General features: G+C 32.9%; 2 protein-coding genes and 1 long non-coding RNA gene across 8 annotated transcripts; 1 reads left to right on the top strand and 2 right to left on the bottom strand.

Annotated features, from left to right (window-relative positions):
- The first annotated feature begins 1,476 nt into the window (after positions 1-1,476).
- Positions 1,477-20,946, top strand: LOC105663373 (uncharacterized). Of its 6 annotated transcripts, XR_013039069.1 has the most exons (6): positions 1,478-2,738; positions 3,153-3,300; positions 5,480-5,556; positions 5,665-6,091; positions 7,381-7,810; positions 16,317-16,546. It is a non-coding gene; the product is annotated as an uncharacterized LOC105663373 (long non-coding RNA). The 6 variants fall into 6 exon arrangements; XR_013039066.1 differs by having other exon boundaries at positions 1,477-2,738; positions 5,480-6,091; XR_013039068.1 differs by lacking the exon at positions 7,381-7,810 and having other exon boundaries at positions 1,484-2,738; positions 5,480-6,091.
- LOC100875200 (actin, clone 205) lies at positions 3,816-7,721 on the bottom strand. The gene is made up of 2 exons (XM_003706050.3): positions 7,582-7,721; positions 3,816-5,223 (listed from the first exon to the last, which is right to left on the bottom strand). Exon 2 carries the CDS (start codon positions 5,195-5,197, stop codon positions 4,067-4,069), a length of 1,131 nt encoding a protein of 376 aa, XP_003706098.2. The 5' UTR covers positions 5,198-5,223; positions 7,582-7,721; the 3' UTR covers positions 3,816-4,066.
- Positions 16,440-19,045, bottom strand: LOC100875085 (actin, clone 205). The gene is made up of 2 exons (XM_003706049.3): positions 18,891-19,045; positions 16,440-18,271 (listed from the first exon to the last, which is right to left on the bottom strand). Exon 2 carries the CDS (start codon positions 18,248-18,250, stop codon positions 17,120-17,122), a length of 1,131 nt encoding a protein of 376 aa, XP_003706097.2. The 5' UTR covers positions 18,251-18,271; positions 18,891-19,045; the 3' UTR covers positions 16,440-17,119.
- Positions 20,947-21,187: the final 241 nt, after the last annotated feature.

Here is a 21,187-nt window from a genome sequence, read left to right as displayed (position 1 = left end):
AGTACATTTTAAAAGTAGCTTAAGACTTACTTTAAACTAATCAATATGAAGATTATGAAATCTATGGGAATCGTAAAATTCAAGTAAAAAATAGTTTAATTACTTTGATTATTTAATTAGTTACATAAGATATTAATGAGTAATTTTTAAAAAGTGAATTCAGATTTATTTCAAATTAATTGATATAAATGTTATGAAATTTGTTAGCGAGTTAATATAAAAATTATTATGATTATAAACGGCATTAAATAACAAATAAAAAACTATTTGTTTAATTATATAAAATATTTATGAGAAAATTTTTAAAAGTGAATTAAAATTTATTTAAAATTAATTATTATGCAGATTGTAAACTTTGTTTTGTTATTAAGTTAATATAAAGATTAAGAAATTCATAATTTATATTAAATTATAATTTATGAAAGCGAAGTAGTATGTTCGTCTAAAAATTGGTCAGTCTTAAAATTATTATTTTGAGCTAGTGTAGGAACGATTAAGTCTATATAATTAACGCTAGATTTTGATTCACAAAAGAAAAATGATTTATGATTAGCTATTTAAATATTTTCATAAGCAATTTCTTTATCGTATAATTCCTTAATTGATAAGGATATCGAAACTCGTATGTATATGTAAATTTAAGTTTCTTAGAAGTGAGTTAAGATTGACTTGTAATCAATTAATATTAAAGCTATGCGTTTTATTATTGACTTAATATGATGATTCTGAGAAGTAATAATGTAAAACGATGATTGGCAAAACAGTAGTTAATTGCAGAAATATTTTCTTCGGTTCTTTTTAAAAATATTAATTAATATAATAATGATGAAATTGATTATTGATTTTATAAGTTTTGCATCATAAGTCTCACATAATTAATAACAAAAAATTGTTACTTGGATAAATGTTTTCACGAATAAGAACATTTTTAAAATTCAGCTAAAATTCGTGTGTAATCAACTGACATGAAAATTATAAATTTTATTATTGATTTAATATGGAAATTTTTTTATTTTATATAATCTATATTTAGATACTATTTATAAAAAAAATTGTTCTAATTGCATACAAATTTTCATGAAACTTTTCATATAACTGAATTTAATTTGATTTACGATCAATTGATATCACATTTTATTATCGAAGGCGAAAGCCACAAATCACTTTCGACTAATATGACAATTGTGTAATCGATGTTAAATTATTAATTGCGAAAGTGAAATTATTTATGATTGAAATTTAGTCAATATGAGAATAATTAATTTCATATAATTTATTTTAAATTATGGTTTCTAAATATAAAAAAAAGGTTTGTCGCATAAATGTGTTCATGAATACTTTTTTAAGACGAGTTAATCTTTTAATATAAAAATCATGAAATTTATTTTTCAGTTAATGATTTCCAACAGAATTAAGATTAAATCATTTAAATAAAAAATTAAATTAAATTAAATTAAAATTCCTAACAGGAAATTGGTACATATTTTTTAAAATTTGTTTTAAATTGAAGAATGGATGATCAGTGCAAGAATTACGACGATAATGACGTATATTCCACATAAAAGGCACTCGATAAATCAATTCCTTAATTATTTATAGACCCATGCAAGAATGAATATTTCCTTTGATACTATGATGTTTCTGAATTAGGTCTATATGTATATTCAGCTAATAGGAGAACTCTGAGTCACTCGTTTATGCTGAAAATAGTGCATACAAATGTTCTTGATGAATGTACAATCTATACACCTTCATCTGGGATACGCGAGTTATAATTATAATCAATTTGAAACAGATACAAAATTTCAATCTCATGCTTAATTAAAAAAAAATTAGATAATTTGTTAGTACCTACTTATATTTGCTTCAAAGGTTTATGAAAGTTATAAATAATTACATTTTTATAAAGAATAAAAGTAGCAAGAATTTAGTGTCATTTCACGAATTTAAAGAATTTGTGGGAATGAATCAAAGTCTAACTGTCAAAACACGGCTAGGTGGATACATTTCGATCCATCATTTATGATCATAAACGTATATTTTCATACGCATCGTGCCAATGATAAAAATCTAAATTATGGCCGACATACGAAGTCAGTTTCAATGTTGAAAGTCTCAATTTACGATTGCGAAAGTGGTTCGATTTTTTAGTCGATCACAGTTTTGAAGCATTAATATTTTTTATTCAACCCCCATTTTCCTTCAAACATATGCAGATAAGTGAATCTATAAAAATTATTATTCTGTTCATTGAATTTTTGAACACTTGAACTTAAGGTGTTTGAGACTTTAGAATATTAAAATGTATGAATTGGAGGACTTTAAGACTTTTAGGAGTTTTTGCATTTTAAGACTAAAATTTTGGAATTGTGGGATTTTTAAATATAACGCATAATAAGCGATTTGGTCACAAGAATGACCGTTTTTAAAAGTAGGTATCGGTCCATAAAAGTTTGAGAAGTCCTGGGTGTATACGAATAAGCTGCTTTCTATAATTGGGAGTGCACGGGGCGACGACGTAGCTCGAGCCACCACCGATCCCCTCCACATTTTCGCTAGAGCCACGGTTGAACCATCGGACCAAATCGCAGATTCGCATTGCTGAGTATCAACCCCGAAACGGCACGTCTATATTGCAAAGAAGCTTCCACATGGAATTCCGTATACATGTACGTGGTAGTGGATTTTACGAAAAGTTCGCAAGTGCAGCAGGATGACAAGATATGGAACAATCACAGGTGATAAATATCTTTCCTCAATGTATGAACGAATGTTGGATCAGAATATTTTTTAAACGATTCTTATCTGCTTGCTAAATTAAATAGTAATATAACAGCATGAAGCTAACTGACAAAATGGCATTTAAGATCTTAAGTTATATTTTAACGCATGATTTTTACTTGGACGCGTAAAAAAGTTTAATTTAGAATTTAAATAGCTTCGTTTTGAAATTTAATTTTAATGAAGGAAAATATTGCTTTATGTGTATGTATGGAAAATTGAACGAGTTTTGAAAAATCAAAACAATTGTTTGCACACCAATCAGACAGAAATAACTGAACATTTCAGTTAACAATTTCATACCAGATGTCAAATCAAATTTTTTATAAGTGTGAGTTAGAAATTATATTAAAGAAATAAAAATGTTGCAGCTATTGAAATTTGAGGGAATCAAACAAATCAAACACTCAAGATCTGGACTACACTAAAGGAACAAGCCAACAGTATACAGGGATCTGTTCCTGAATGAGGGTGCATCTATACTTGCTAAATTCGAAGGAGCCAAATTGGATATTCCCGGTAATTTTGGTAGAAGGAATGACTTATCCCCACGTATGATTCAACTCCCATGCATGGTAGATGATGCATACTACCCCCTTCAAAATATGTATATGTCATGTATATACAAAGTACGAGTGCCATTAGAGTGATTTTTATACAAGAATTTAATAAAATGTATCCTACAAATTTTGTTTAGTACCGAAACCATGTATTCCGTTTACTTCTCTCGTTTTGTATAATTATCGGTGTATAGTAACCGAACCTACCCCCCTTTTTCCAATTCACCCTTAATGTGTATTGTATTCAATTCTTAAATGCACGTCATTTACTTGACCGACCCATTTTTTAATATAATGCATTTTAATCATAACACAGTGACGAATAGTATTTTGATTAGACCAGCCAACTAAAAGGATGCAACGTTTCATAATTCGATTCAATGCAGTACACTAAAGGTGTACTGTAAGTGGAAGTCAATTAGTATTTTCAAACATTTTAACTTTCGTTCAGGGAATCACAAAATGAATAGTTACTTTTTGATTCGTTGTAAGAATATAAGACTGATTTATTCCGTAGATGTAAACTTATATACAAAAGATGACGTATATGTTCAGACCATGTTCGTCGGAAAAAATCTCACCGCCACATAGAAACAGTGCCGATAGGATTGAACTAACGGAGACGCAACTAAACGAAGCGAAACGGCAGTGAACGGTGCATTTTGGGAAAAGGTGTAGCAATAACAATATTGATATTAATAATAATTTGAATCGAGCATAACTGCTTAGAAGCACTTGCGGTGAACGATGCCTGGGCCGGACTCGTCGTACTCCTGTTTGGAAATCCACATCTGTTGGAAGGTGGACAGGGAGGCCAGGATGGATCCACCGATCCATACGGAGTATTTCCTCTCGGGGGGAGCGATGATCTTGATCTTGATGGTCGATGGGGCGAGGGCAGTGATTTCCTTCTGCATACGGTCAGCAATACCGGGGTACATGGTGGTACCACCAGAGAGTACGTTGTTAGCGTACAAGTCCTTACGGATATCGACGTCGCACTTCATGATGGAGTTGTAGACGGTCTCGTGGATACCACAAGATTCCATACCCAGGAAGGAAGGCTGGAAGAGAGCTTCTGGGCAACGGAACCTCTCATTACCGATGGTGATGACCTGTCCATCAGGCAACTCGTAGCTCTTCTCGAGGGAGGTGCTGGCGGCGGCGGTGGCCATTTCCTGTTCGAAGTCCAGGGCGACATAGCAAAGTTTTTCCTTGATATCGCGGACAATTTCTCGCTCAGCCGTAGTGGTGAAGCTGTAACCTCTTTCGGTCAAGATCTTCATGAGGTAGTCGGTCAAATCACGACCGGCCAAGTCCAGACGGAGGATGGCATGGGGAAGGGCGTAACCTTCGTAGATGGGTACGGTGTGAGAGACACCGTCACCGGAGTCCAAGACGATACCGGTGGTACGACCGGAGGCGTACAGGGACAGCACGGCCTGGATGGCGACGTACATCGCTGGGCTGTTGAAGGTTTCGAACATGATCTGGGTCATCTTTTCACGGTTAGCCTTTGGGTTCAAGGGGGCTTCGGTGAGAAGGACTGGGTGTTCCTCAGGGGCCACACGCAATTCGTTGTAGAAGGTGTGATGCCAGATCTTCTCCATATCATCCCAGTTGGTGATGATACCGTGCTCGATCGGGTATTTCAGGGTGAGGATACCTCTTTTGCTTTGGGCCTCATCACCGACATAGCTGTCCTTTTGACCCATACCGACCATCACACCCTGATGACGAGGGCGACCAACGATCGACGGGAAGACGGCGCGGGGCGCGTCGTCTCCGGCGAAACCGGCCTTGCACATACCGGAGCCATTGTCGACAACAAGGGCTGCTACTTCGTCGTCACACATTTTGTTTCTTCCTCGATTTTATTTCTCTGTAACAGAAATCGCGTCCGTTCTTGGTTCCTAGTTGTTGTTTGCTGGGTAGTATTTGTCGATTTCATTAACACGTAGGATTATTACATATAGATAATACGCAGAAACCACGTAGGAATGTTACATTTCACTAGATGTTTATTTGTTCATATTTACGATGTTGAAGTTGATAATACTAAAGCCTTGAGACACTGCCACTTAATCGGACGTGTGGATTGTTTGCATTTGATTTTAAGATGACTATAATATTTTCAGACGTCACCGTGACATATCTATTACCACGATAGAAGAATTTCAAGTTTCATCTACTTTTAAATTCTGTTAAATCAGACGTAAGTAATTGAAATGCATTTTAAGCTCTACCAGTGGATAAGAAATAAATGATTTATCGGTAACGCGAGTAATCAAGAAGAAACTAAAATTTGTGAAATAATTTATAGACGAGAAAAAACAATCTTCCGTTCAGTAATATACCGTTGAAGCGTAAAGCAAAGTCAGTTAAAAAAGAACGCGATAAAAATCAAAAACGACTCGGCGAAGTTTTCAGGGAAAGCTGTGGTGTCCGCCAGAATTGACCCAATTGCCTATAAAACGATAGGCAAGCGGCCCCGGCGTCGCGGCGCACCGAAATAGTGCCGCGACGCTAACTTTAGACGTACGATCGACGGACGATCCCTAATAAGTGCAAGCGACGATTATGGTGAGCAGCAGCGCTCGGCGCGGCTCGGATCGGACCAAGAGGATGAAGCATAACGACGAGGCCCGCGCGTGCCAAAATTATGCTCTGCTCACAAAAGGATGAGCTTCGCACACGGGCAAAGACCTCGAATATGCCTAAACATGACGATAGAGCCGGCCATTCGCCTCGTAAGCGTATTTTTGGCACTTGTGATTAGTTGTTTAGAAGAATTTTAAATACGAAGGAAGAAGTTCACACGCGAAATATTGATTTCGAACGTTAGCAAACTTTAAAAAAGCATCGTAGTTGAAAAGTACCTTCTGAATTGCAAAAAATATTAGGAATAAGTAAAAATACTTTCTTTGAATTTTTATTATTTTGATTCTATGTTCTTCGAATTCTAAATTATTAGAACTATGTCGTTGTTATGGGCCATGTTTTGTTTGAGAAAACTGAATTCTAGAATATTTGAAGTAAATGTAGACGGACTTTATCATTTTTGCTTGGAAATACAAATAGTAGACATTACCAGTAAAATTTCGATATTTTAAAAGCATTTTTATGTTTAACTTTATTTTTTTAAAGTACTATTGACAATTTGAATAATGTTAAAGAATGCTAATAGATTTATTTTCGTATTTTAAAGTTGTGAAAGATGTGATTTAATTGTATGTAAAATTATTTCTTAAAGTTTGCAGTTAACATTCTGTTTAAACTTTTCTGAAAATATATTTTAATAACAAAAGAATTTAATTGAAATAACGGAGTACGAAATTTTATTTAATTTAAATATAAGGGTACAAAACTTAATTTAATTTTAATAATAAAGTACAAAAGTCCGTTTATAGTATATTTCTTAAAAAATTTAATTATGCGTTTGTTATTAATGAGAACTGCTAAACAAATTCACAGTTAAGTGAAATGTTTATAATTTTGAAAAAGAGTTATGTAATACTGGATACTGTCGGGTACTATTACAAGTCACAGAGACCACTGTTGAATTTTATTCACCGAGACAGAGAACTAATCCAAGCATTAACCATATTAACAAAATAACTATACGATAGCACGAATAAAACAAAATTAATAAAAAATTCAGTCAGTTAAAATTATTCGAACGATTGGAAGACAATAAGAAACGAATTCATTGTAATTTCACAATTAGTTAATTCTAACTCTAATACCTTCCCCGTCTGATGTTACAAATCAAGTAACTATTACAAAAGCGTATGTCATTATTTATAATCAGTTAAAGAATATTAAGTCATTCACGATTAGTTTCCATTACTTCAGTAACACCGAAGTATCGTCTTGAAATAGTGCCAAAGCAGAAGTATCATATTTAACTTGAGCTATTGGAACAATTTGCAATGAAAGCGATAAAGAAATATCGTTTGACTGATTAACAGATTTTGATTGAACGAAGCTACGCTTTTACCTTGTCTTCAAACGTAATCAACCCCCGATGCTATTTCAGATACGAGATACCGGAAGGAACTCGACCGCTCCTTTAAAAGTCCACCCGCTACGTTCTTGAAGGACTTCCTTTCGTTCGAATCGAATCGATCGAAAAGGCAGGTACAATCGATCGAGTATCGAGGATCGTTCGCGAGTAGCCGATAGTATCCAAGTAGAATGATCGCTTCCAGAAAAAAAAAACAGTTTTCTGTGTACGTACCGTGCACGGGACAGAGTTGGAGTGGCGTCTGTGCCTTGGGAGCGTCGCGACGTCGAATATATGCTCTCGTCAGAACGCCCCCGCATTCTTGTGGGATGGTGCTTGCCCGACAGGCACGAAAAAGGCTTGCCTCGCGTGGCGTCGCGACGCTCGCCGAACTAGGCGGCCCCAGGCCCTAAGCGGACCGTGGAAAATACATCTCTTTACAAACGCTCCGCGTTCGTCCTCCGTACGTGTCTTTCGATTCATTTTTCTTATCCCTCTGTACTATTAAAGGCTGAAGTTTTAATAATAGTGTAAATTTTATTTATACTTCAGTTAAAAGTTTGAATTCTACTTGTCATTTAATTTATTTTATTGTAATATAAAATTCAATGTAGAGTGTAGTTTAAATTCATTATTTAAGAGTTCTGCCGGTGACAAATTTTAACATCATTTTGACAGATTTTAATGACATTTGGTGTATTATGAACAGCCGTTTTTTCAATAATAGTGTAATAATATATATAATAATAATAATAGTTTTTATAACTTAGATTAAAGTTTAAACTCTATTGTCTAATTGTTTTGTTATGTTTCAATATCAGATTCAGTATAAAACATAGTTCAAATTTAGATTATTTAAACAAATCCTGTCGATAACAGAATCGAGAAACAAATCTTGGCTTATTAGATATATAATTACTCACAAAACTGAGCGTACATAAATTATATAAATCTTAACAATAATTTATAAATCAAATATTTTCATACATAATGTGAGAATAGGACAAATAATAAATTATTAAAAAAGAACTTAGACAATACATTCGTGCCATTTCGTTAACAAATATAAGTATATATAGTACATTCTAACATTATAATTGTGCGTACATGCAACAAATTTACAAACATATAACAGAGAAGAGAACAAACAGTTCTAGTTCTAATATTTTGTCACGTATTCCTCTATATTACAACTTTAACCGTTTTAGCATAGATTCCAATAAACTTTTGTTACAAAGGTTAAGATATTTTTCCATATTGTCATAATTGTAATTTTTGTCCTTATTTTATTTCTTACTGCACTATTTCTTAATTTTTTTTCAATTCCTGTTAGAAATTTTGAACTGGATGACTGTGGTAGCTTATTTAATAATTTTGATACATTGTATGAGACATTCATTATCAAAGTATGCTGAATGATTCAAATCGTTATCATGCTGAAAATAATATTGAAAATGCCATTGCAAATTTTCAGCTAATTTCTACAAATTATTTTTAAGCATTGAAATATTTAATTTTGTCCGTGGTTGAATTTTTAAACTTAATATTTCATACTCCATTAGCTATTATGTAGCCCCATAACATTAATAATTCTTCACGCTTTATAATTAGGATCATGTTATTTTCATTAAATGTTCTTTCCACTCCCCCCCCCCCCCCCCCCTCCAACCCCCCCCCCCACAATTTTAACATTTGAATTGAATAAACTGATTTTTGCCTTGTCAGAGAGTGTCACATTACTATGATATAATATATTTTTTTTCGAATTCTAAATGTTTAATTCTATTGATCTTGAAAATGTACAATCACTTATAAGCTACTCTTTAATTGCAGACGTTATCTCGCAAAACTCTGCGTATCTGTTTTGTTAAAGCAAATTTCGTAATTCCTTGTGCAATGTCTGCTGTCGATTTAGAAATACTTATTTTAGAAATTACATTGATTTGTTCAATTAAATACCATTTACCCAATTTACACAAAATTCTCTTCCTTCCTGGCGCTGCTATATTATACAATGTACCGAGACTTGTACAATTATTTATAACTTTTTACAAAGTAGAATGGCATTTACTTATTATTTTTCCAATTTTTCTGAAGAATTTTCTGGAATCATAATATATGCTTCTGCTAATAAACAATAATAAATTATAATCAAATGTAGCATAGTAACCAGAAGAAAAAAAGGATAAAAATGTAATTATTTTCTTGTTTATGTGGTAAAATTAATACTCAAGTCATCGTTTCTAATTATTTTTGTGGATGCATCCTCAACTTTATGACGATGAAATTAATCGTATTTCTTTATTTTTTATAACACGATATGAACGCATTATTTAAATTCGTTTTTTAATCTTTATTGCAATCAATTATTTGTGAGAACTTTATATTCTACTCACAAAAACTATACATACGAAAAAATTGTTCGTTTTTTATTAATCGAGTGAATAAGACTTTAATGGCTCGTATTCTCTTAATTTTGCTGAATTTTAACTAGTTTCTAAAATTGCTTAGTTAAATTTTTATAAGACGAGAGAGTGTTTGGGAAGTAAAATATTAATAATTTTATTTTAATACATGGAATTTTATGACAAATTCCATTGTTTTCATTCTCTAAAGCATTTAAAATAACAGTATCTGTTATTGCTATAATAAACGAATTAACAGAATGTTTTGGTATTCACATTAGGCTGTCATTATTAACTATATGATAGTATGAATGTAGTAAATTCGTGAATTCGAAATATTTAATTTGAACTGATGAGTAAATCGTTTATAAGTTTTCCATCGTTTATAATGTAGTGAATACCTTAATTGTTATTTTGCATTTATTTAGTTCTGCATTATTCATACACTATAATTATCATTAATTATCGATTTATATTTTTCATCTATTTATTGAACGTTTACGAATTTGAGAACAAGGGATTTTGGAAAATTTGAAATTTTTGAAAAATATAGAAATTTGGAAGCTTGAAGACTATTGAAAATTGTGGAAATTAGGAATGGAAGCAGTCGATTAGACACTAGAAAGCTGCGGTAATTTTATCGTAGATAGAGAATCAATTTATATTGTTTTTAAATAGTAAAATTATGTTCATTCATTACACTTATATCATTATGTTAGAACAAACCTATATATCATATAAATATTGAATTTTAAACGTAGACAGATAATAGTTGACAAAATAGTTAGTGCTAGTTTTGATAAAATTAATTGTTTTATTGCAAAATATATTTTTTAATGAGAGGATTGTGTAATCGGCTAGATAATAGAAAGCAATGCCGATGTTATTTTTATGTAGCTGTTCAAATCTCTATTGAACCATTTCAGTTCGTTTTAAATTATATAATAATTTCCATAAAATATATGTTATAGTGCTATGTCATAGTAAGTACACAGTTGATACTTTTAATAAAGGATGTATAAGTTCTACAAAAAGTAAAAAAAAATATTAGTAAAGTTAAAAAAAGTTTATTGTAGCATTTACGAAAGCAGTTTTCTCACAATTTCTAATAAATTACGTTTGTATACCACAACGTAACATAAAAGTTAACTTTAATTACGCTTTAATGCCTGTTGTCAGTTAAGGTGAATAAAATTCAATATTTGATATAAACAAAGGCATCGATGTAATTTTTTGGGGGATTTTTGAAAACTTATCACAATCCACTATATGCAAATTAAGAACATACTTATATAATAAAATGTAATTGAAATTGTTCAATAAAAATTTGAACTCTCACACGAAAATTAATCTTGTTGAAGTTCCCTGGTCCTTGACCAACTATTTCATAGTGATATTTTTACAATTTCACTTTAAAATAAAAGAAATAAATTTTATCAAAAGTTTAATATTAGATATTATTTAAACTATTCATCGTGTACATCCAAAACGAACATATTTTGTAATGACACGATTTATAAAACTTGCAGAAGCTTATGAAAATGAGAAAGATATTTGGGTGATTTCGTTAAAATGGGTCTGTAACAAAAGGTATCCATTCCCATCGAATCTCTCGATCATTAGGGTTGCATTCACGATCTTAATGTAATATGAAACAAGTATTCACAGGATATATCTTTCATATAATAAAATCACTTTTTCGTTACTCAACAATCGTAAACCTAGGATGGTCTCGTGTTTAACCAGATTATAAGTTGAACTTTGAAGATTTTATGTTAAAAGTAGATGTGAAAAAGTTAAAATGTTTCATACAAATTTATTTGTATGAATGTTCTCGGATGATTGTCTCAAATTATAATTCCAATAATTTCAAAATAATAGACTCGACATAATGGATAGAAATAGTGAAACTTTATTTGAAAGTCATTGATCTATATTATCACATTTTATCATAAATGATATATTTGCACTGAGTGCAAATTAGGTACTGTTTTTATAAGCATTTGGACATTTTTGATTTATTAAAGACATTGCATCTCGTTTGGAATAAAAAATATCAAATATCACAGTGCTGTAGCCATATGCACCTTGTGAGTTAAGTTGTGAACAGAAGTTACTGATTCGCGAAGTTTCCAATGTACGAAGTGAATGTTGTTTTTGTTTGGATACGGAAGTGGTTTTACATACTTCGGTCGTTGTTTTGTTTGAGAAAGACGCTGGGTATGGTGAGAGGTGGTTGCACTTTAGCTACATGGAAAATGACGCGGATGGAAACTGAAAGCTCCGATTTATCTCGTGTACAAATAGACTTCTGCTGAAAATGTTTTTGGTCATTTTGCTGCACGTAACATCGTACTTAGAACAAGTGTGAGCTGCAATTCAGTTAAAATATTTTACATATTTTATATTTTACATCTGTTCTTTAGATTGTACAACAAATTTTAAGTCGTTTCATATTTTGAAATAATCAATAAGTGATTCTTAAAGGTTTACAGACTTCAGTACCGCGTCCACTGGCTTCAGCTATTGATAAATTAAATTTAAAAAAACAAAGCTGGCACAAAGCTAAATTAAACTTTTGAATTTTGTTATACTCATTTTCTTAAAAATCAATAATATTTCATACGTATTTATTCGATTAATCTTTTTTTTATATTTTGAGATATATGAGATACATGAGATATAATTACTACTATTACAAAGCAAGGTTAATCTCCAAAGGAAATGTACTGTTTGGTTAATCATAGTAAATACGTATGTAGAATTCGTCCGTCAACATCCATTCTGCAAAACAAATCACTTTGGGTCAATGATGACTCAATGAAAATATTAATTATTTAATTTACCAATGCGCGAAGTCAATGAATTTTAAAAACAATTAATCCTTTATTGTCAATGTTTTAATAAAACATAACAACTGACTAACTTATTTATAAGATATTGCAATATTAATATTTTTAGTGTTTTTTGAGCAATTATATAAGAATTTTAAATGTTACGATTCACCATTAAAAGCTACAATCTACAGTAACATACATATTTCTAACATTAGCATATATGTACGTTCTAACCAATATGCCAAAAAAATAATGTATAAGTTACAATTATTATCTACGAAAAATATGATAAATGATTGAATATTTAATAAAAATTTGAAATCAATTTTTCAAAAAATTTATTTTTTTATTTGTCATTCCATGAACAATCCCAAGATATCATTATCAATTAATTTTTTTTTAAATCTCTACAAATGTTATCAAAACTGTCATTTTAACATTTCGTTATCTAACATTATGATGTAGATATAATATTATCGATATTAATTTTAATCTTTAAATGATTCATGATATTGATTGATTTATTTAAGTTAATAAAATTTAAAATGTTCTTATATACAGCCAATTTTCATGTAACATGGTCGTTAAGTTACTAAAAAATCTCGTATTATGTGAATATGTGTTATATGAAGCAGAGAGCTAGTAAATTAATGGCAAACATATGATAGCTACTGCCACGTCAACCATTTACAGATGGTAACATTTTATATACTTACAAATTATTCAACTTTACTTTAATTATTACAGCACGTGCAAATATATTTCATTTTAAATGAAAACTATTATGCAACAAATATCTTTTGATTATGAAACATTATTATTAAATTTGATTGTAAATTATGAGAATGCAAAAATACGTAATTTTAAGTCAACATTGATCGAATATTGATTAATACCATTGAAATTATCTACGGAACATAATGTTTTCATAATTAAAACTACACATGAGTTAACATATTCAAAATACAGTAAAGAGTTGTTAACTGACCGGGAAAACGCCTTTGATAAAAGACTATCATCTATCGGTATAAGTAATTGATGTCGATTTGCACGCAGCAATTTGTGCGAGTTCATCTTTATAAAGTTTTATATTAATTTTTAAAATTGTCTTATTGTTAGTAAAATTTTATAGTGATTAATTTTCTGTTAACTTCTTTGTGTTATGTCAAGATCTTCATACGTATTACTTGTAATATCTTAAAAAGAAATCAAATTTTAAAAAGATTTATCACTACTAAACTAATGCAAACGCCGGATTAAGTCCTTAAATTTAACAAAACCGTAAATATTATTTTCTTCTCATAATTGAGAATCAAAAAATACATAATAATTAAATATAATTAAACGAAATTTAAAGATATAATAAATATTATAATTGAACAGAAGTGTTATATATTACTATTAAATCATATTTCATTTTCCATCACTAATAAACGCCATTAAAAGAGAGCGCTTTTTACTTAAAAAGTATCATCTAAGCTTTTTCCTGGAGCATATTAATTTCTGCCCTATTTTTTCCAAAAAATCTAAACAAAGTCGTGCTGTAGGAATGTTGAATTGCTCGGGGATTTCCCCGCTTCTTGAAACGCGTTAAAACAAAATCGTGTTGTAAGAATGTAGTGTTATAAAGGGGTTACCTGTATTTATCTTACTATTCTATTTAGAGAATATCTGTCTGTCTGCACAGAGCCTGACTCATTTTATTATTATAACTATTCTATGTTATATCATTACGCGTTGTATAGCCACTCGTTATATCATCATGTATTATCCAATTCTTTGAACTTGAGTGTTAAATGTAGACTTAAATCTTCACAGAATAGTTTCTTTAACAATTTTACTTAATGATATCACACGGACATCTGAAGCTACTGAAAAGAAGAAAAACAGTATTTTAGTAATGTGGTACATGGTTCTGAACTTATAGGACACTCTATACATATGTATGTTGCCATATGGAACAAGCGAACGAACGAATTTCAAAGAACATGCGCATTTGGTCGCTTGATAAAGAGTACTTTCAATAAAAAGTAATTTTAGAGCGTCAATCGCACGCATTTAGCAAAGAGCTACTGTAATTAGCTTCGAATATCTAAGGACTACATTCAATTGATCCAATTTTTGAAAATTGATAAACAAAAAATTTGATTACTAAATGAAGATATCATTTAAAGATTAGAATATTTCACTTATTTTGAAAATATAAACAAGTCAAATAGAAGTGTTCATTTACTTTTATTCCGTGTTAACTTTGAACGATACCAATTACATGGCTTGTAAAAATTTTTCATTATTTAAGCGCTACACGTAGCAGAACGGTTCTGAATTATGATCCTATTCCAAAATTGTGGTATGCATGTAGTTTTTCATATCCTGGCGACATGCTTCGTGTTAAAATTGTAATTTTGCGTTCATCTTTTAGTATATGTATAAATATTCTTACTGGTAATGGGGATTTTTAATATACATGTTATTACTGAATAATATATATACGTATTATTTACTAATATTATAACTTCTAGACAATTCATTAGACCAGTAAATAGAAAACAATTAATATCACACGTAGAGTTTAAGTAATAAACAAACTATTTGTTGCAGATTGAATATATAAACATATGTACGTGAACAGGATAGATATTCTACACGTAACACGTATGTTAAAATAAATTTATAAAGGTCGGTGTTACAAAGTTAATGTGTCGTGACGTGTTAATTCTGAGGCTGACACCGTATAAAGCTCGATCTCTGCACGATACTCCCGATTCTCTTCTTTGTACCAGATATCAGAGTAGGAGGAATATTTCGAGATTACGCACCGGGACGAAAATAAAACACAGGATCTGCGGCTCTTATATCAGCCAACCCTGTTCTCTGGCGAACCTTATTGACGGAAAAGGCTTTCGTGGAATGCAATGAAATATTTTTCACAGAAAGTTACGAAGCCTCCTAGCAGTGTCGACAGTTATAAATTAGTCTGTCGAAAAATAAAGTCCGACTTTTTTTGGGAAGCATTTCTGTGGGTTCGGGTAAAGCGTATAGCAAAGGGAACCGTTCAGGAGTAGATTAGTCATAATAGGCCAAGGTCATGAGTTAACACGACGTCACAACAATAGTTATTTTAAAACATTTTGAACGCCGGTTTTCGGCTCTTCTCAAATACATATTCGGGCTTCGATATCGTAAAGAAAACGGCAATCTATGTTTCTTTTAAAGTACAGGAATGTGGTTGTACACTTCTTTACGATCCTCGTGAAACACGTTTGATATCAAGGTTGAAACGTAGCTAATTGAAAAATGCATATAAACGCTTGACATTCAATTAACATGCAAATATGCGATTAAACGTTTAGCCACATTTGTTGTGTTTTTATGGGGCACGTATTGCAGTATTCGATTACTTATTTCCCAAACTTGGTTACTAAGTTTTCAAATATTGGCAGCTAATATCGTACACCGCGCCGAGTTATTAAAGATATGAGAAAAAACCGCACAAAAGTTATATGAATTAATTTTAAATCGTCCATATACAACTGTATGCAACTTAGGCTTCCTTTGGTTAAAGAAAAATGTAAGGGGAATATTTATATATATTAGGATCATTCCTCGGTTTTCCTTCCCCCAAGCCAAGTGTCGTAAAACTCCACCTCTCACATTCATTATTTGCCAAAAGAAGTCTACATCACATCTGAGTGTACGTGTGCTAACATAGTGATGTATGTTGCAGATTTGCCAATAAATTTAATCAAGATTTGCGGTTATACGATAGAAACTTGAAAAACGAGATGCCTCAAAGACGAAGATGATGTACGAACAAATAATTGAAAACAGTGGAGACAAAAGGTGTAAATAATGGTATGAGACAATGTATATTTAATTTGACTTTTTGACATTGTATAACAATATATAGTAATATAGTGTATAATATTTACAAAATAAATTAAAATTAGAAGTGTATTGATGGTAACATTGCTTTGAAATTAAGAAATTCATTGGAGGTGTAGGAATCTCGCATAACAGTGAAACAAGCGAAGCTTCCACCGAAGTTGGTTCACTCCCGTTGATGTTCCTGATTTTTTTCTTGTGTACCCAGAATGTCCCTTTCACGGTCAAAAGATGCATTTGGTAGGTAGGTTAAACGGTCTAATATCGTTAACGAACCCCATTTCAATACTCAACGAGAAATGGCCATCCACGAGTCAGCTCTGTATCGAGGTCCCACACCTACGCCGGTTTCCTCGGCCGCAATGACGTGACGGATGAATGTAAACCCTTACAAACAACTAAAGGGTTCTAACTGTGTGGTCCAGCCAGAACATTGTTTTTGTTACAATGATATACATGACCACAACGATGTATATTCGATGAGATCTGATGATAATCCGGATTCTGTAATATTCCGATAACGTTTCTTTATTGCAGCGATATGATAACTCAAAGAAATTCGACAGGTTGTAGTGACGATTTCCTTGAGGTCGATTGGTGTTTTCTTGATGTTCGTGCGATGTCGATGGATTCTCGACGATACGCTTAGAAGCACTTGCGGTGGACAATGCCAGGGCCTGATTCGTCGTATTCCTGTTTGGAGATCCACATCTGCTGGAAGGTAGACAGGGAAGCCAGGATGGATCCACCGATCCATACGGAGTATTTCCTCTCGGGGGGAGCGATGATCTTGATCTTGATGGTCGATGGGGCGAGGGCAGTGATTTCCTTCTGCATACGGTCAGCAATACCGGGGTACATGGTGGTACCACCAGAGAGTACGTTGTTGGCGTACAAGTCCTTACGGATATCGACGTCGCACTTCATGATGGAGTTGTAGACGGTCTCGTGGATACCACAAGATTCCATACCCAGGAAGGAAGGCTGGAAGAGAGCTTCTGGGCAACGGAACCTCTCATTACCGATGGTGATGACCTGTCCATCAGGCAACTCGTAGCTCTTCTCGAGGGAGGTGCTGGCGGCGGCGGTGGCCATTTCCTGTTCGAAGTCCAGGGCGACATAGCAAAGTTTTTCCTTGATATCGCGGACAATTTCTCGCTCAGCCGTGGTGGTGAAGCTGTAACCTCTTTCGGTCAAGATCTTCATGAGGTAGTCGGTCAAATCACGACCGGCCAAGTCCAGACGGAGGATGGCATGGGGAAGGGCGTAACCTTCGTAGATGGGTACGGTGTGAGAGACACCGTCACCGGAGTCCAAGACGATACCGGTGGTACGACCGGAGGCGTACAGGGACAGCACGGCCTGGATGGCGACGTACATCGCTGGGCTGTTGAAGGTTTCGAACATGATCTGGGTCATCTTTTCACGGTTAGCCTTTGGGTTCAAGGGGGCTTCGGTGAGAAGGACTGGGTGTTCCTCAGGGGCCACACGCAATTCGTTGTAGAAGGTGTGATGCCAGATCTTCTCCATATCATCCCAGTTGGTGATGATACCGTGCTCGATCGGGTATTTCAGGGTGAGGATACCTCTTTTGCTTTGGGCCTCATCACCGACATAGCTGTCCTTTTGACCCATACCGACCATCACACCCTGATGACGAGGGCGACCAACGATCGACGGGAAGACGGCGCGGGGCGCGTCGTCTCCGGCGAAACCGGCCTTGCACATACCGGAGCCATTGTCGACAACAAGGGCTGCTACTTCGTCGTCACACATTTTGCTGCTTTTTTAGTATCTCTGTAAACAGATTTGTTCAGGTTAGGTAGTTTCATTTACACCGACGACTAGCTTGAAAGCTTTAAGTATTCTGTTTCTAATATACTGTTTGTTCCTTTACGAACGAAAATAAAAACAAATTTGTTTAGAATTAAAAGTTCAGTGTACAGATTGAGATAAAATAATAATATTAGACTGTTAAACTAAAATTAATTTAAATGTTCCAGAAAAGTTTCAACTTTATGTTGAAAGCAACTTTCATTTGTTGGTGCTGCATTCTCTAGTTCTGTTCCGATATTTTTCGTAATGTACTTTCTCATACTTTCCAAAAACATGAAACGTAGTGACTGAATTTTGTAAGTATATTTCAAATGACTATGATTTCTGATAGTAATCAATTATTCACTTTTAAACTTCTAAATACATTTACAGAAAAACTAAAACCCATTTACATTCCGCACTTTAGAAAATATACTCGCGCACCTACTCGAACTTATGACGATTACCAAATTCTATCAATTGATCTTTTATGATCACTGTGTCACCACTAAGCACGAATCATAGACGATCCTGCTTCACTAAGCACCAGAACTTCTTCTCGAAGAGTGAAAATGCAACGAAAGCTCGCAAAATTACTAACCGTGGGGGTGAGTTGTGAATCGACGGACGGCTGAGGAGCGGCTGAGGCTCGAGGGCGCCGCGACGCCAGATATAACATCCGCAGCGTACGCGACGCTACCGAAGATGGGCACGCGGGACGCCTCCAGGGCTGGCCAGCGCATCTGCCCACGCAAAAGCTCGATGTGACGATGTCTGCGGATCAGACATGCTACGAACCAGGAAATCAGTATAGAGCAGATGTTGGAATCGCGGTAGAGGGTGGACAACGATACAAATTTGGACGGCCCTGGCCGTCCGAGAACAGCAGTGAAAATTATGTGGCTGCCTCCCACTGGCACTCCAACCTTACCCAAGTAGAACATAATCCTGGCTAGAATTAGTTTTTACATTAATCCATTGGTATTCGAGTGATTTTTGTAACGTTTAATCATTATATTACATTTTTATTAATCGAAGAAAAGTAAATGTTGAGATTGTTCATTGTTCTGAATATACTAATGATATCGCAATAAGTATGCAGTTTATCTCGTTTGTGTTGACAATTGCATTAATCTCCATGACATTTATCGATTTTTACCATCATTGCAAACACTATGTTGACTGAATTAGAAATTTATTAATTGTTATGCATTGTATTTTAGAGTTAGTGTGATTATTATTGATTTACAAATATGCAACAGGTCACCGGTTTGGATTGAGATGTGTCTGTAACCAAATCAAGACATTGGCATGGTGGACGCCATGTAAGATCAGCGTCTATTATTCTCAACTTATTTAATTTTTATCCTAATAACATTTCATTCGTTTTATTACGTATGTACTAGAAATAAACATTATTCGAGTTAAATTTGATTTTAATAATTTTCAAATAAAACAAAGTTACTGAATTATATGCCATTTTTCAAGTACTAGAAATTAATTATCTGCTTCCTTCAAATAAAGTGTTATTTATTGTTCTTGAATAACATCGTTTCATACGTAATTTGTGTTTAATTAAAGAGTAATTTCTTAAATCATGATTAATGTCTGGTTTATTATCTATTATATCTTATTCGTAAACATGCCCATCTTTGGTACTTGATTTAATCACTTGATTGGATTTGTGGAATTTGATTTATCTTTTACTGATACGTATGTTTATCGTTGTATAGTTCCTGATAAATTAACCAATGATTAAAATTAATATTGGTTCAATATGTCTTTAAAATAATTAGAACATTCATTTTTATACATAATACATTCGAAAATTTCATATTTTGAAGGTCGTCCCAAATAACAGAAAGTTCCCTTGTTTATCATGTTAAATTTGTTACGCTCGTCATTCCGATATCGTGTACAAAAATACGTGTGTGGGGCAATGGCGCATCATTACGTAAGGCAACTGTATTCTAAATGAACAAATTTAATATTAACACAAATATAATTATTTAAAATAACTGTATAAATTTCATAGCAAAATTTGTTTCCTAATCAGTTATACTCGCTATTTAAGTAAATAATTTTTCTGAAATAAAACTTCAACTTCATGTTATTATAACCAAAAGTATATCTTAATCTTTTTTTAAAATTACAATTTCTAATGGTACTTTTATTTAAATCATTTTTTGTAGAATATTATTGTTAAATATTTCATAGTATTCTGATCATATCCTTCAAAATCGTTAATATGTATGTAATTGAACGTTACTCTGTGTTTGTAAACATTAGAAATTTTGTGTGATTCTGGTTCATGAATGTAAAAGCTTCGTTGGATCGTGTTTCACTATTTTGCTGTGTCTGACTCGTGAGAGACATATTTCACTTACAACTTTAGTACTCAATGGGCGCATTACGAATAAACTCCCCATTGTTTCTAAACTCTTGTTTCGTACTAGTATTTCAGTGTTGGGCAGATTAAGTGCTCGCTAAAGAATTCACGAGCCTCATTCAGCAAGATATATGCAGTGATGAGGTATGAGAAATTCGTGGGAATTAAACATTTTCAAAATAAATTAACTTCTGAAATTCAGATATGTCGCAGATTAATATCAGTATTTCAAAATATTGTTAATTTTAGTATTTTCAGATTTTTAAACCTTATGGACAGCAAACCCCTCCCCCTCTTGGAGAAAGGGTATGTTTGAAAAGGAAGGAGCCTTTCCTACTACTGGAATTTAAATCGGAGGAAGACTTTGAAATGGAATACCTCTCCGAATAGGAGAAAGCAGGAGGATTTTGTTCTCCTATATGAAATAGGAATTTTGTGCGTGGCACAATAGATAGAGGTTATATTTACTTTATATTTAAGCTATATGGGCAGAATTTAGTATTAAGGGC

This window comes from Megachile rotundata, chromosome 1 (assembly GCF_050947335.1).
Source record: "Megachile rotundata isolate GNS110a chromosome 1, iyMegRotu1, whole genome shotgun sequence".
NCBI classification, from domain to species: domain Eukaryota; kingdom Metazoa; phylum Arthropoda; class Insecta; order Hymenoptera; family Megachilidae; genus Megachile; species Megachile rotundata.
This window is presented reverse-complemented; position numbering and strand designations above follow the sequence as displayed.